We start from the raw sequence: 14,079 nt of genomic DNA on the forward strand, positions 1-14,079 counted from the left end.
TGTTTCCTCCCTTACTCTAGCCAGAAATATTAACTATCCCCCCAGATATACATTTTCTGTCCTTACTAATTAGAATTTCAAGGTTCATAGATATTAACTTTGGCCCAATTTTCAAAGTGGGGGAGGAGGGATTTAAACCCTAAAAATTTAAAGAAATACTAATGAGTGCTAGATCCTTAATGAAATACCCAAAGCAGCCAGGGACATTTCAGGTACACACTACTGTCAGGAGACGAGGGCTGTGGGTCTAACTACATGCTCTCCACAAGAGGTCCTTCACAAACATGGTTAGGCTCACGCTCGGCTGGTTAACCAATACCAAATGAATAATTCTCTTTCAAACTAACTGGACCATGAACTACAATTCACAGAGGTAGGTAGAATGCATTTAACAGTTGTCATCGCCACTAGCTTTGGGGTACCCATTTTCCAGGGCATACAATACTACTGTTGTAATCTAAAAAAATTCCTGGAAAATAGGTACCCCAAAGTCAGTGATCCTGACAACTACCAAATGCCTTACATTTTGAGTCAATGCCTTCTACATACATTATTTCATCCGATTCAATAATTCTGAGGTGAGTAGGGTGGGCTTATGCTCCCCATGTTCTAACTGAAAAGAGCAAGATAATACATAGCAGCTAAAAGTTTGAACAGTTACTGTGTGCCAAGCACTGTAGTATACAACTGACATGAATTTTCTCATACATTGGGTACAACCCAATGAACTAAGTACCAGCTGTGATCTCCGTTTCACATTTGAGGAGACTGAGGCTTAGAGATGTCTCATACTGTACTGGAGGCCACACACCAGTAACTGCCCAAGCTGGAATTGAGTTCCAGATCTGCCAACTCTAAAGCTCAGTTCTCATTCACTACGCTCTACTGCCAAGGGCTGGAGAGGTTTGTTGACTCACAGAAGGTCACACATCAAATGATCTGCAGTTAAAATCAGAACAGGTCCTCTGACTTCCTATTCACAACCCATATGCTATACTGAAATGGTGAATATTTGCTAAGTCTATGATTCATGTAAACTCCTTTGTTAACAGAATGAATATCATAAAACTCTAAGAGCCAAATTGCTACACTTTAGAACCATAAAAAATAATGCAGAGGAAGGGAGAAAAACAAACTACTTCACTTTACAAAACAGGAAACTGTTCCGAGTGAAAATTCGTAACTGCTAAAGTATGTAAACTAATAAAAATAATAAAAATTGAGTTTTTCTAATAATTTCTTTCTTTTAACTAAATTTTGCTAAAGGCTTCTTCATACATAAAATGTTAAACTGAAAAGCACCTGACATTTTGCTCAAGAAAGCTAAAAAAAAGCATGCTAAAAAAAGCAAGAGTTAAGAAAATCTTCTATGGGGACTTCCCTGGTGGCACAGTGGTTAAGAATCTGCCTGCCAATGCAGGGGACACGGGTTCGAGCCCTGGTCCGGGAAGATCCCACATGCCATGGAGCAACAAAGCCCGTGTGCCACAACTACTGAGCCTGCGTGCCACAACTACTGAGCCCACGTGCCGCAACTACTGAAGCCCACGCACCTAGAGCCCGTGCTCCGCAACAAGAGAAGCCACCGCAATGAGAAGCCCGCGCACCACCATGAAGAGTAGCCCCCATTTGCCACAACCAGAGAAAGCCTGCGTGCAGCAACAAAGACCCAACGCAGCCAAAAAATAAATAAATAAATAAATTTAAAGAAAAAAAACTCATTTCTACCTTTAAAAAAAAAAAGAAAAAGAAAATCTTCTATGGCAACTCTCTCAAGCCTTGCAATGCTCTTCGAATCTGAAGAGATAATAAATAATTTCCTCATCCTTTGCAACAATCCAAACTAGCTCCTCCAGGGATAAAAACAACACAAAACAATAAACTCCACTGTCTCTTTCTGTATTTATTAGGTTAGTGCTTTAAAGAAGTCAGGTGCTTACCTCCCCATGTTTTGGTCCTATGAATCTCACTGTTATAAGGGGTGCTTCATGAAACCGACCCCATTTTACCGACATGATTCGATCCCCATGCCAGGAAATGTGTTCTCACAGAAGGAGGGGCTCATGCCGGCGGGGCACAGCCCAGGAGCTCCGAGCTGCCATCAGAGCAACCATTAGAGAAACGGTAAGAGGAAGCCACAGACTGGTTGAGAAAGGGAAGGAGGGAGGGCTGAGGCTGCTTGTTTCCTTAAGACAAGCTTAACTATTTGCATGCTGCCAGTACAGCCAACCACCCTAGTTACAAAGGACACAGGACATGAAAGAGAACAAATTCCCCCTAACACAGTGTGTGTGGACAGTACTTAAGTTGCAAGATGGGAACTCTGGCAAGACTGAGGCCGATTTTTTAACACTAGAAGTTAAGGAACACATCTATTTAATTAGATGTGCTCATTTTATAAAAAGCAATACATTTATGAAGAAAACTTTTTTTAGTGAAGTCACGCCTGTGGGTAAGGCGGCGACTGGCAGTTTTCTGAAGTTTGACTTTTCCTTGTTTAACACCTGCCAAAATGCTTTTTAAACCTGTGTGCTGGGGAAATAGAAACTAACAATATTTAAAGAGAAAACTGCAGGTAACAACTATACTAGGATACTATGAGGGAAAGTGATTTTTTCGTTTTTCTAAACCTACCATTTGAGACAAGTAATTACAATAAAAAAAAAATCAGAGAACTTTCTGGAAAACTGTGAAGCATGCTGTGTGATTAAGCAACTGTCACACTGCAGGTCTTTAATCAAAGAAGGAACGAGAGAGATAATGATATTTAATGCTGATTTAAGCCTTTGCAAACACTACTTTACCCTAGTCGGCACCTTTGAAAGGCGGAGGGGTTTAGTTCTTTTTTAGACACACCACAGGAACTGGGAGTTGAAGTTGAATGTCTTGTTATGAAGTCATGGAGTATATTAACAGCTGTGCAGGAGTCTGATCCTTACATCTGAAAATGCCTGCTTCAAGTCAGATTACGAATTTGTCTCAAACATCCCTAACTGTCTCCCTGTTGTTTGCAAAGAGGAAAGCTTAGAAAAAAGAAAATCAGTGTGACAGGATGGTTTAAAGAGGGTCACCCCACTCCCTCTGTGAATGCGGACATTATGCATATTAGCGTTTAAATACTCTGCAGCAAGTAAACTTACTTAAGCAGGAAACAGTACTACCTCTTAAAGATACTAAAAGACAAAAGCAGAAACTGCCCGTCTTCCTGTTATACTTCCTGTTTAGGTTCTCCCTCTTTCAAAAAAAGATTCAAATATTTATCTAATAACTCATGCCAGTTAATGAGAATTCTTAAAAGGACATATAAAGGATGAGTACTCAATTTCCCCCAAATTTCTCATATACTGGCTACAGGTATGAGAATAGATGTATTATATATATAGTGTATACTATGTTATACATGGTATATTATATATACTATAGAGTGCTTACACTAAATAATATAAAAAACCAGTGCTAGCATTTATAGTAGCATTTTCAATTTTTTAAGCACTATGGAGAACTAACATTATTCGACAGTTAAGGGAAAGACTAGAGCTAGCATCATCACACCAAGAAATTATTCACTTATTTTTGTGTTATCCTTTAGAGAATAAAATACTTCTGAATGGTAAAGCTCTCCTGTGGGTACAATGGCAAATAAAGACAAGGTATTTAATTTTAACATAAAATATATTACTTCACCATTTCCCCTATTTCTTACTATCTTTTGGTACATTGACAAAAGCTGAGCTGTCCTGTGGTGGGATAAAACAACCTTATTTAAAGTGAGCTAGTAACAATGATCAAAGGTGACTCTTAAGCTTCTTAATATATTTGGCTACTGGGGCATCTAAACCCTTGATAATGTGAAAAGGATTGCAATCCAGGGTTACAGATTTGTAACTTTTTGCGGATTTCCATCACTAGAGATAGCACAAGCCCCCAGAGATCAAACCTTGAAGCCAAGAGCCTGAAAGAGGAAGCAACCTCATTGCAAAAGAGTGCTGTCGCTTTGACAAAGGAGAAGATGGGAGGTGACAGGTCAGCTGATGCCGTCTTGCCACTGATGACAGGCTGCACTTGTACACAAATTGCCTTCTCTTCTCCTGCCCCTTCTCTTCATCACCCTACTAGCAAACTCCAGTCCTTCGAGGTTATGAAAAAAGTTAAAGGAAAAAGATACTGTGCAGTAACAGTTCACTCTTGTTGAAGAGTGAACATGAAATGAAGAGTTCTACTTGCTAGAAGTCAGATCACAAGATATGATCTAGTCTGTTACCTGAAGCATACTTCTCTGTGCTTCAGTCTGTAAAATAAGGAGGCTGGTGCGAGACTTTTTTAAAGGTCAGGTTCCAGTTTCTAAATTCAGTCTTACATCGTTTCTTTCTTGTCTGTTTGTATTACCTTGTCAATGCGATCAGTGGTGTATTCACTGCTCTGCCCTTAAGTCGGTGGTACTAGGGGGTGTATGGAAAGGGGGATCTCCACTTTATACTGGTCTTCCAATTAAAAGTTTGTTTGAAGAAAAGATTCCACAGTTTAAAAACAAGATAAAAAACAACAGAAACATTTGAAATCATCCAAACAGATCATAAAAATTTTCAAGGTAAAGACTATGTGGCTTTGGTTCTTCTGGGTGCTTGTTAGTACCTAGCAGAATGCTGATTACAGAAGCCACTCAATAACATTTGGCCAAATTATACTGAACTTTCAAGGAGATTTTCTTTTGTTGATGCCAACCAGCGTCTAAGCCAGCAGTGATAAGTAAGATAGATATGGCTCTATTTTAAGCCTTGCTGCCATATGTAGAATAATGATAAGCATTCTGCCCTCTTTAACCTTAATTTTTTTGAATTATAAAACAAGGCTAAACATGAAGTTAACGCTTAAATATGTGACTATTCTAGAAACTATTTGCTAGACTCTTTTTTTTCCTACAAAATTCTGAATTTATTATTCCAAGATTAAGTATCATTTCTATATTTTATACTATTTATTTGTAAAATAATAGTTCACGATTTGCTAGACTTTGCATCTTTTCCAGTTTGTCCATTTTCTGTCCATTCTGCCTTTGGGCAGGAGAAATGAAGAGAAAACACAATTCTGGTGGCAGGTTTTATGGAAAAATTTATCTGAGCGATGACCAAATCTAGTATTTGCTAAAAGAAAGAGATCTTATTTACAAAACTCAGTAAAGTACATTGGCTCTATTTCTACCAGCCCACTTACCTAAGGACCTAAGAAGCTTGTCTGCGTTTGCGCTGGCGGCGGGGGTGTGGGTGGGGTGGTGTGTGCACTTCTACAACGATACCCTTGAGTCCAATGCTTGTTTATTCCCATACTTCTAAGTATGTATGTACCTGTGTATATGTGTATAACACACACATACATATAGTGATTCCTGTGCAAGAACTCCGTAACTGACTTCCTTTTTTTTTTTTCTTCTTACTTTCTTGGAGTTTGGGTGGGTGAATAGAGTGTAGGGGAGTGCGAGGCAGAAAGGTTTTCCCCACTAATTTGAAATGGAATCTTTTGGTTTAGCACCAGGAATTGGTATAAGAAAGTTAATGCCTTTTTTATCCCTTTCTTTCTAAAAATACATGAAAAAAATATTAGAAGAGTAGTTATCTCTATGTGGGATTATTACAGGTAATTTTTATTTCCTTATTTTTCCCAGATAAGGTACCTTACTCCTAGAAAAGGGAGATAATATCTACCATACATGGTTGTAGAAAGGATTAAATGAGATTCTCTATGGAAAGTTCTTAGCCTATAGTAAAAACTCAATTGGTGGTATCACCTCTTATTGTTATTTTTCTTGATGTTTTCTTCAAATACTAGGCTATTTGAGCCAGCATCTCTGAACTTATATCCACCTGTCCCCATCATTTAATTAGTTTCCTGGTGTGTGCAGGTTGTGCCTGGAGCCTACGGAGGGCCAGCTGAGGCTGTCACACAGAAACGCCCACGAGTACTTACCCTGCTCTTCTTACTGCTGGACATTTTATTCTTGATGTAGCTGAACGTACGACTGACTTTTGTTCCACTCTTCCCTTCAAAATCTTTCTTGGAGGGGCTTTGTGGCAGGAAATTAAAGTTCTCTTCTGTTATACTAAATAGAAAAAAGAAGAGTTTTTGAAAAGATTACAGAAGTTGATTTTTAAAAATTACAACACTCTACATACAATTCTTTGTAACCATCATTGTCATGTATTATTTTAGCTACAAGTCACAGCCAACTTATATACTCACATGAAAATGGGAAAAGGAATAAGAGGTGGGCAGAGGCTGCTGAATGGTCTCATGTAATAATATCTATCCGAGAACAGAGCACGCCAGAATGCCCATGTTCTAATGTCAAAGCTTGGCTAAGTTTTCTTACATCACTTATTAGTGTTTTACTAATGGGTTTTTGTGATCTGATGATAGAGTCTAAAGATCAATTATTCATTAATTATTTTATCTGAAATTTTTTAATCTAAGCACCCATTTATAAACTTCTTTGCATTAAATACGTGTTTGAAAAGAAACCCATATATGTGATGCAAACCAAGGAATTTTTATGACTGAATGAATATCCAAGTTCCCTAACAGGAGAGATCACACCTCTTTTTCAGTCCTCTGGCACACTGGACAATCAATACGTGAATTCAGCTATGCACAATTTTAGGCAGGCAAAACAGTAGGCAAAACTGACACCTAGTGTAGAAAGATCCATTCTAGGAGTTTCACAGAGATCCAGATGTACTGAACTACTTGTTTAGGACACCTGTATTCTAAGTTCATCCATGATGGGCATGTCTGGACCCTAGGAAATTCACAAAGGTTGATTTCCTCAAAGAATGCTGGGCCCTTGTACACATAATGATTTGTATACACACACAATTATGTAAAGTTGTATACATAATCTATTATATAGAAATCTATTCAAACTACTTTTCCTAGGTGTTCTCGAACAGTTATGTTAGAAGTTTTCCATAGAAAGTAGTGTTTGCCTCAAGGGCCTCTGTAAGAGGGCAGACAGGCAGAACCACAAGGGTCCTATTCAGTAGCTAAAGTCTATTTATATATAAAATATTGTTTACAATATAAGGCAGTCTGTTACTAAGATAAAGGGGAAATGGTGTGAAAATCACCACTCTAGAAAGAACAAAGAATAGGTAAAATATGACAGAAGTGCAAAGAAGAGCACTCATATTGAGAGAGTTCTGGATCACTGAGTCACAACTGATGCCTTTGTGAAAAGGAAGGCAACTTAAAAAACACCGTGGGGCAACAGTCAGAACCCCATTTATGCTTAAATTAGAATATTTAATCTCATAAGCTTGAAAAGAGGAATACAAAAATAAACAATGAGTCAAAATAGCAGTCTTTTGCCTGCTGTCAAGTAAAGAACCAATTCACTTATTTGGACAGAGGTGTGTACCATATCAATGTATACAGAAGAAAATAGTTTTAAAGCTTAAAATGGCTAAGAAGGCAGCAATACTGCATGAACACGAACACACACACACAAATTATGAAACAAAATGTTCTTAAGACTTAGGAATTATAAATTCCCATAAGCAAAGAGTGCAAAGTTCATAAAGTTAAATATAAGTGTATCCTTATGTGAATAAATGCAAACAATAATCTTTATTATTCAGATGGTGTAAAGAATAAAGGTGGGAAACTATTCAAGACGTGAATTAAAAAGGATATAGCCTTCATTAAAAAAACATTTCTAACCATTATTCCAAATTTATCAGTCAAGGAAGTAAGATTCCAATGAGCTCAATTAACTTAGTTTGCCTAAATGCCGTAAGACATTTCGGATTTCCTTTATTTCATCTTGGGAAAAGGAGTAACAAAATAAATATATAGTACCTCTCAGTCAGATTAGCATTGGTGTTGTGGAAGGGCCGTGAATCTAGAAAACAAGAACGGCAGAATAAAAGTTAGAACAAAAGGATTTTACCTGGATAACAGATAAAATGTTTAGCGTTTTTATGACTGACACAGATAAAGCAAAAATAGCCTTTGAAAGCCAGTGTGGGATGTCTTCTCCTCATGAGGGTTTGGAAGAAGGAAAAATTAAAAATGAAACCCTCAAATCAGAACTGGAAAATTGGCAGCAATAGGTAGTGAATTTCCCATGTGGAAAAAAATTTTAATCCAGGATTCAAGTAACCAAACCCCAAATCAACTTAAAACAAACAAACAAACAAACAAAAAAAAACACAAGCTCAAATGCACGTTTAATCCCTGTTCTTGTGAAGTTACAGAGTCCATAGGCCATCTTTCTGAGATGATGTCAGAGGAGGAATATACAAAAGGAAATTAAATGTCATCCTGTATGCTGTTAATTTTGCTTTCATATATTTCTATGCTAAAAGTCTAGCTAATATAGGTCTGATATTTTCTTAAGCATTCCTAGAAATGGATTAGTGAACAGGAAAGAGCATCAGAGCTAGCCTATAAGGTCTAGGCCCTGCCACTAATTTGGGGTGAGATCTCTGGATTTCATTTCTTCATCTATGAAATAAAGAAGATAAAACAGATGCTAAGGTTCTTTCCAGGCTGATACTGATCGAATGAGTAGGGCAGATACATTTTTCCTCCTCCCACAACTATCAGACTGTAAACTAAAATGGGTCATTAAATCTAAGGCTAAGTCAGATAGGACAATAAGGAGAACAAATATAGAAGGAACAATACCATTATTTTACCTACGACATGTTAATCAAGGTTGAGCTACTTTAGGACTTAGATGAGAGAAAGGCTGCAATCACACAATGATAAATGGTTTCCAAGGTTTTAGGAGATCAGGTATAGAAACACTTCCGGTGTATGATTCCAGGTAGACAAAGGTTGCTCTGTATAACTATTTTTATAATGTGGACAAAACACACCCTTTCTCCTTGAGGTTACTTTGAGTAAAACTTTAATTTGATAGAGATTTGAAAATGTTCCACTACCAGATTACCAGCATTTGGAACTCTTAAAAACTCCAAATTGTTCCAGATTCTGAACAGAAATGCAAAGTTGAAGTTATTACTAACATACAGCCAACAGGTGGAAATAATGCATGAGAAACTTAAAAATGAATTCTAAGTCTTCAGAAGATTGCTTTCTATAGTTTTTCCTTTTACTTATTTGGGGTTCTTCTTCTATTTCGGTTATAATGAATGGTAACAATAGCCAGAAGAAAGAGAAAGATGAAGAGTAAGAATAAGATCTGGGATCTACCTTCCAGTTCTGCATGATCTAGGTGTGAAACCATCAGCATTTTAACCTCAGAATGCCTTAATTTACTTAAACAAAAATCAAGAGTATGGTTTAGATTTGGGGGCTTTAAAATTTTTTCCACTCAAGGAGCCCTGAATGATATAAGCAGCATTAAATTCTCTCAGGCTGCCAGGATTCTGTTGTACACTTTATCAATTACCTAGTAAGTTACCACCCTAGTGATATGAACAAAGTAAAAATAAAACCCATAAAGAAAAACACCAACCAGCAGAGAGCATGGCCAAGAATAAGCTCCCAGAAGGTCTCTCTCAAATAAACTAAAAACAAATATGTGATTTGAATACGGGGAGAATCTATGACTCCTATAAGGATTTCCAACTTTTTTGCTGCTGAAAGGTATTTTAATTCATTTACTATGACCTCTGAGATGTGGTTCTGAAAACAGTGATTAACCCACCAATGTTTCTAAAATCAATGCTCCTGAAATTCCTAAAGTGCCATCAACTTTTCAGGGCATCTAAGAATATGATATAACCAATGTTACTTCCATGATATAATTGTAGACAGAAGCAAAGAAATCTGTCATTGAAGTTAGCCTATGAAGTACTGTTGCACGTAAATAGCATATTTCAACTAGACCTTTTTTTAAAAGGCATGAAATAACCTGCAGACCTAATATAACAACATTCCAGGACTGGAACTACTGGATGGACACAGTCAATATTTTTTAAAGTATGTTCCTTGGAACACCCGTCTCATGAGATGTTACACATCATCATGAACATACTGTAGTTACCTAGTTAGTAAGTTTGGGAAACACGGCATACTGAACGTTGCCTTGGAAATTCACAATGTACATATTAGCCTTTGAAACTGGCTTAAAAAAGAGTTTCCTAAATTTATATGGCCAAGAACCAACCCTTTCTTTTTCTTCCTTTTCCCCCTTCCCCATAATTCTCACTGTATTTTTGAGTTTAAGGAACACATTCTGAGGAATGCTGGATATTTGATTCAAAGGTTTCGTCAAGCTTCTATATTTTTATGATTACATCAGGTTGGATTAACTGAGTAACCAGTGCTGATTAACTGAATAACCAGTCATAATTTTACTAGTGGTAGAAGAAATACTACTGGGACCTTAGTTTTTTGTTTTTTTTTTTGCCGTGCTGACCTGTTTCCCAGCATATTACAAATACTTTGAGATGAAACAACTTTGAGAAGTTCTGAACACTCAAAGTTGCAGATGGATTTTCACAACTTCCCTCCTATGACAACTGGTATAGACTGACTATCTTGTGTGCCTAAACCAAATGCCTTTTAATTGTGAGAAAATATTGAGCATATAAGACCTTCATTTGTGCATAAGCCACTTTCCTTTAAGAACAATGCAAAAATGTCTCCCTGAGCTTGATATTGCTTAAATATTAAATTTTAATATTTAAATATTAAATAATTATTTAAATATTGCTAAAACTTAGGATCAGCAAATGGTAGGGAATTAGGATGCTTAATCATATGGATATTGTAATTGCCTGAGACTCATATGAGTTATATGAAATGAAAACAATTCATTATTTAACTTTATACTAGAAGTAGTTTTTCCATTAAAAATAGTAATCCTGGAATCATCTAGAAATCCTGCACAATTGAAAACAGTGATTTTCATGGGGGTGGGGGGGTTTCATTTCCTCTCCAAACTTACTAAAACTGATACCTTATAAAGTTTTTAAACTAGGTTATTATCAAGTAACAATATAATAATCTGAAACCTACAGTGTAGTAAAAGGATTGAAAAATAAAAGTTCAAAAGGAGAAAAGGTAGGGAAACAAATATCTAACTTCCACCCAATAATCCATGTGGTTTAATCTCAAAGAAAAGGTATTCTTAAATAAATGGTCTGGGGGAGTTCCCTGGTGGCCCAGTGGTTAGGATTCCAGGCTTTCACTGCCATGGCCCGGGTTCAATCCCTGGTTGGGGAACTGAGATGCCACAAGCCGTGCAGCACGGCCAAAAAAACTCCAAAAACAAACAAAAAACTGACAAAGATAAAAAAAAAAAGAAATGGTCTGAAAGGTGAGAAGAAAAAAGTTTAACATTAGTTTTTAAGTATCACAAGTGGACATCTAGGCATCTGTCCCACGAGACAAAAAAAGCAAAATAATGAAAATGAAATTTACATGATCAAATGGAAAGTTTTGTGAAATTACTACTCAGCATTACAAAAGGTACAAGGTGGGATGGGAAGCCCTTATGCCTTTGAAGGTATCTCTGTTCTGAGAGGGTGTCTCAGGGCCTGGAATCAGGTCACTGGATCAGTCAAGCACTGGTAGTGTGGAGACGACAAAAACGTTGTTGTTTTATCCAAATTAATTTTCAAAGCAAAGCATGAAGATGAATGATTTAGAAATGATGACATGCAAGGGGAGAAAAGTCCCCAAATTTCTCAGTACCAAGCCTATAGCATTTTCAGCACTGGTCAGACACTGGAGCACAGCCATTGGACCCCAAAGTTGCTTACTTACTATGCAACTCCTCCTCCTCATCACTGGAATAAGAAGAGCCAAGAGAAAAGAGAGTTTTAGACTTAAGGAGGAGCGGAGAGATGCTGACGGAGAAGGAGATCCGCCTTGTTGGCTGCATCTGCTGCTGGGCTGAGGAGTGGGTGGACAGAAGACGTTAGAGCATGCAGATCATACCAGAACAGAGTGAAAGGCACCTCAGACCCACAGTGCCGAGAATGATGTCACTGGCCTGGATGATTCCAGGAAAGGCTGTCTAGGTGGACAACGTAATGTTTTCACATTTTCATCTTTATTTCTGAATATGCAGAATTCTAATGCAGCTTAAGAAAATTCATCCAACAAATAGATACTTGTTAGATTATGAAAACAAGAAGTATATTACTTTTCACAGTCATCATTTACAGCTGGAGTTTTTTTCCTTCAAAGTAAGGAAATGCCTGTAGTGGTGGTGTTCCTCAGGATCCCGTACTTGGCTCTCTTCCCCCTCACCCCAAACCCCCTCATTCACTGTCTCCCCTTCGAGTACAATCTGCATGTGATACAGTGGTAACTCCACAACTTTCTATTTTCAAGCCAGGTCTCTCCTTTGAATTCAAGCCTCATTCATCTCACTGCCCACCTGTGGGTGGATACCCCACAGCAGCTCAAACTGAACAAGTACATTATCAACTTACCCCCTTCCTCCTGACCTGTTCCTCCTCCTTTATTCCTTCCTTTGGTGAGTGGTACCTAACATCTAACTAATTATCCAGAGCACAAACCTGGGTACCATCCTTGAATCCTTTTATCACATCACTCAGTCCTTTTGATTTTGCCTTCTAGAATTCTCTGAACATCAACTTTTCCCCTACTGCCAGTGCTCTACGGCCGGGTTCAGGCCACCATCTACTCTCACCAGAATCCTGCAATAGCCTTCTACTGATCTACCAGTCTCTCCTCCCCAACACTTTCTTCAGTGTGGTCTCTCTGAAGTGCGTGAATCAATTAATTAATCGATTTAATCAACTTAAATCACTCCATTGCCCTCAGACAAGAAGCCCAAATTCCTCAGTCTAGCTTTCCACATACTAGTTCACCCAGCGAATTCCTAGACTCCTCTTGGTCTCGACTCTGGTATCACTTCTCCCCAGTAAGCCTTCTCTGGTCCCTCAAGTCAGAGGCTCCTAAACACCCAACGTTTCTTTCAATTGCTGCATTTATCATCTTCTGTTACACTCAACTGTTCTCATGTCCATCAGCTTAAGTGTGGTGAGAAAAGGAACCGTGTCTGGAAGTTCATCCCTCTCCTTCTACTGTCTAGCCTGGTGCCTAGCAAAGAGTAGGTACTCAAATATTTATTGAATAAATAAACAAATTAATAAATGAATTTCCTTTTGTCAGGCTTTCTGGAAGCTCAATAACCTAAATAAAATGAGAGAAAAAGCCCTGTATCTACCCAACACAAAAGCCACTCCACACCCCAGATAAATGCTAAGTGATGACAGACTGCAGGGTGCAGCCACTGCTCGTAACAGAGATCATCTGGCACAAATTCACGTACACTGGCTTTTTAGGCAGTGATGGTCTAGTACAAAAGTAAGATACCATTTTAATGTGTGTTCTAAAGTATTTCCAAATGTAAAGCAAATTTAGGAAATGAAAAAGAGCTCTCTTATTACCCAAAATCTAAAAGTATCCCCTTCTTTTGTCACACGATCATGGATCATAAAGAGAAACCTACTTGTATGAATAAGGAGTATCTTCAACATATATGGAAAGAATATGTTCTGTTAACACAGGGATTCAATTTTATAACATACTCAACTTTAATGACTATGTATATATTCCAGCCTTGCAATATAATCAAAAAGACCAATATAAAAAGTCTATTTTCCTGACTGAATTTTTGTTCTGACAAATTTGTCAAATGTTATCTTCTCCAAACAGAACTACCCTAAGAAAATAAATGTATTCCAATAAAGTCTCATCCCACTGTCCAGTTAGAGAGAGAAACTAAGCACAAAAAGTAAAGATAAAATATCCTCATTAGCATCGATGCCTAACTTTCTATATGCCCACCCTGATCTTTGGTCGCATGGATCATTTAGCTTTGAAGATCTGGTGCATTTTATATATGTAAATGCCACACTTCAAGCTCTTAAGACCCACTTAGCTTTCGTAGTCTAATGCAAGCTATACAATTACAAGCTAATGTTGCCATCAAAACATGCATAAGGAACTTGGTCAATTCACACACCATGAGTGAAGGTCTGAGAATGATTCCAAGGACAAGTGCCATTTGTGAACACCATTCTTTGTGATAAGAAACCCTGAAAAATGAAGGGCAAAATGAAATCTCATTAAGAA

The 14,079-nt window shown here is 37.6% G+C and overlaps 1 protein-coding gene across 12 annotated transcripts in view; it reads right to left on the reverse strand.

Moving 5' to 3' along the window:
- The window catches only part of AKAP13 (A-kinase anchoring protein 13), a 351,713-nt gene that overhangs the window by 51,278 nt on the left and 286,356 nt on the right, over positions 1-14,079 (reverse strand). For all 12 annotated transcript variants that reach the window (XM_057541952.1, XM_057541951.1, XM_057541950.1 and 9 more), the window contains 2 exons: positions 7,849-7,891; positions 5,962-6,094 (listed from right to left, as the gene is read on the reverse strand). In XM_057541952.1, the coding sequence (XP_057397935.1) occupies positions 5,962-6,094; positions 7,849-7,891 (176 nt within the window). The remainder of the gene's footprint in view (positions 1-5,961; positions 6,095-7,848; positions 7,892-14,079) is intronic.

Source organism: Balaenoptera acutorostrata, chromosome 3, assembly GCF_949987535.1.
Source record: "Balaenoptera acutorostrata chromosome 3, mBalAcu1.1, whole genome shotgun sequence".
Classification (NCBI taxonomy): domain Eukaryota; kingdom Metazoa; phylum Chordata; class Mammalia; order Artiodactyla; family Balaenopteridae; genus Balaenoptera; species Balaenoptera acutorostrata.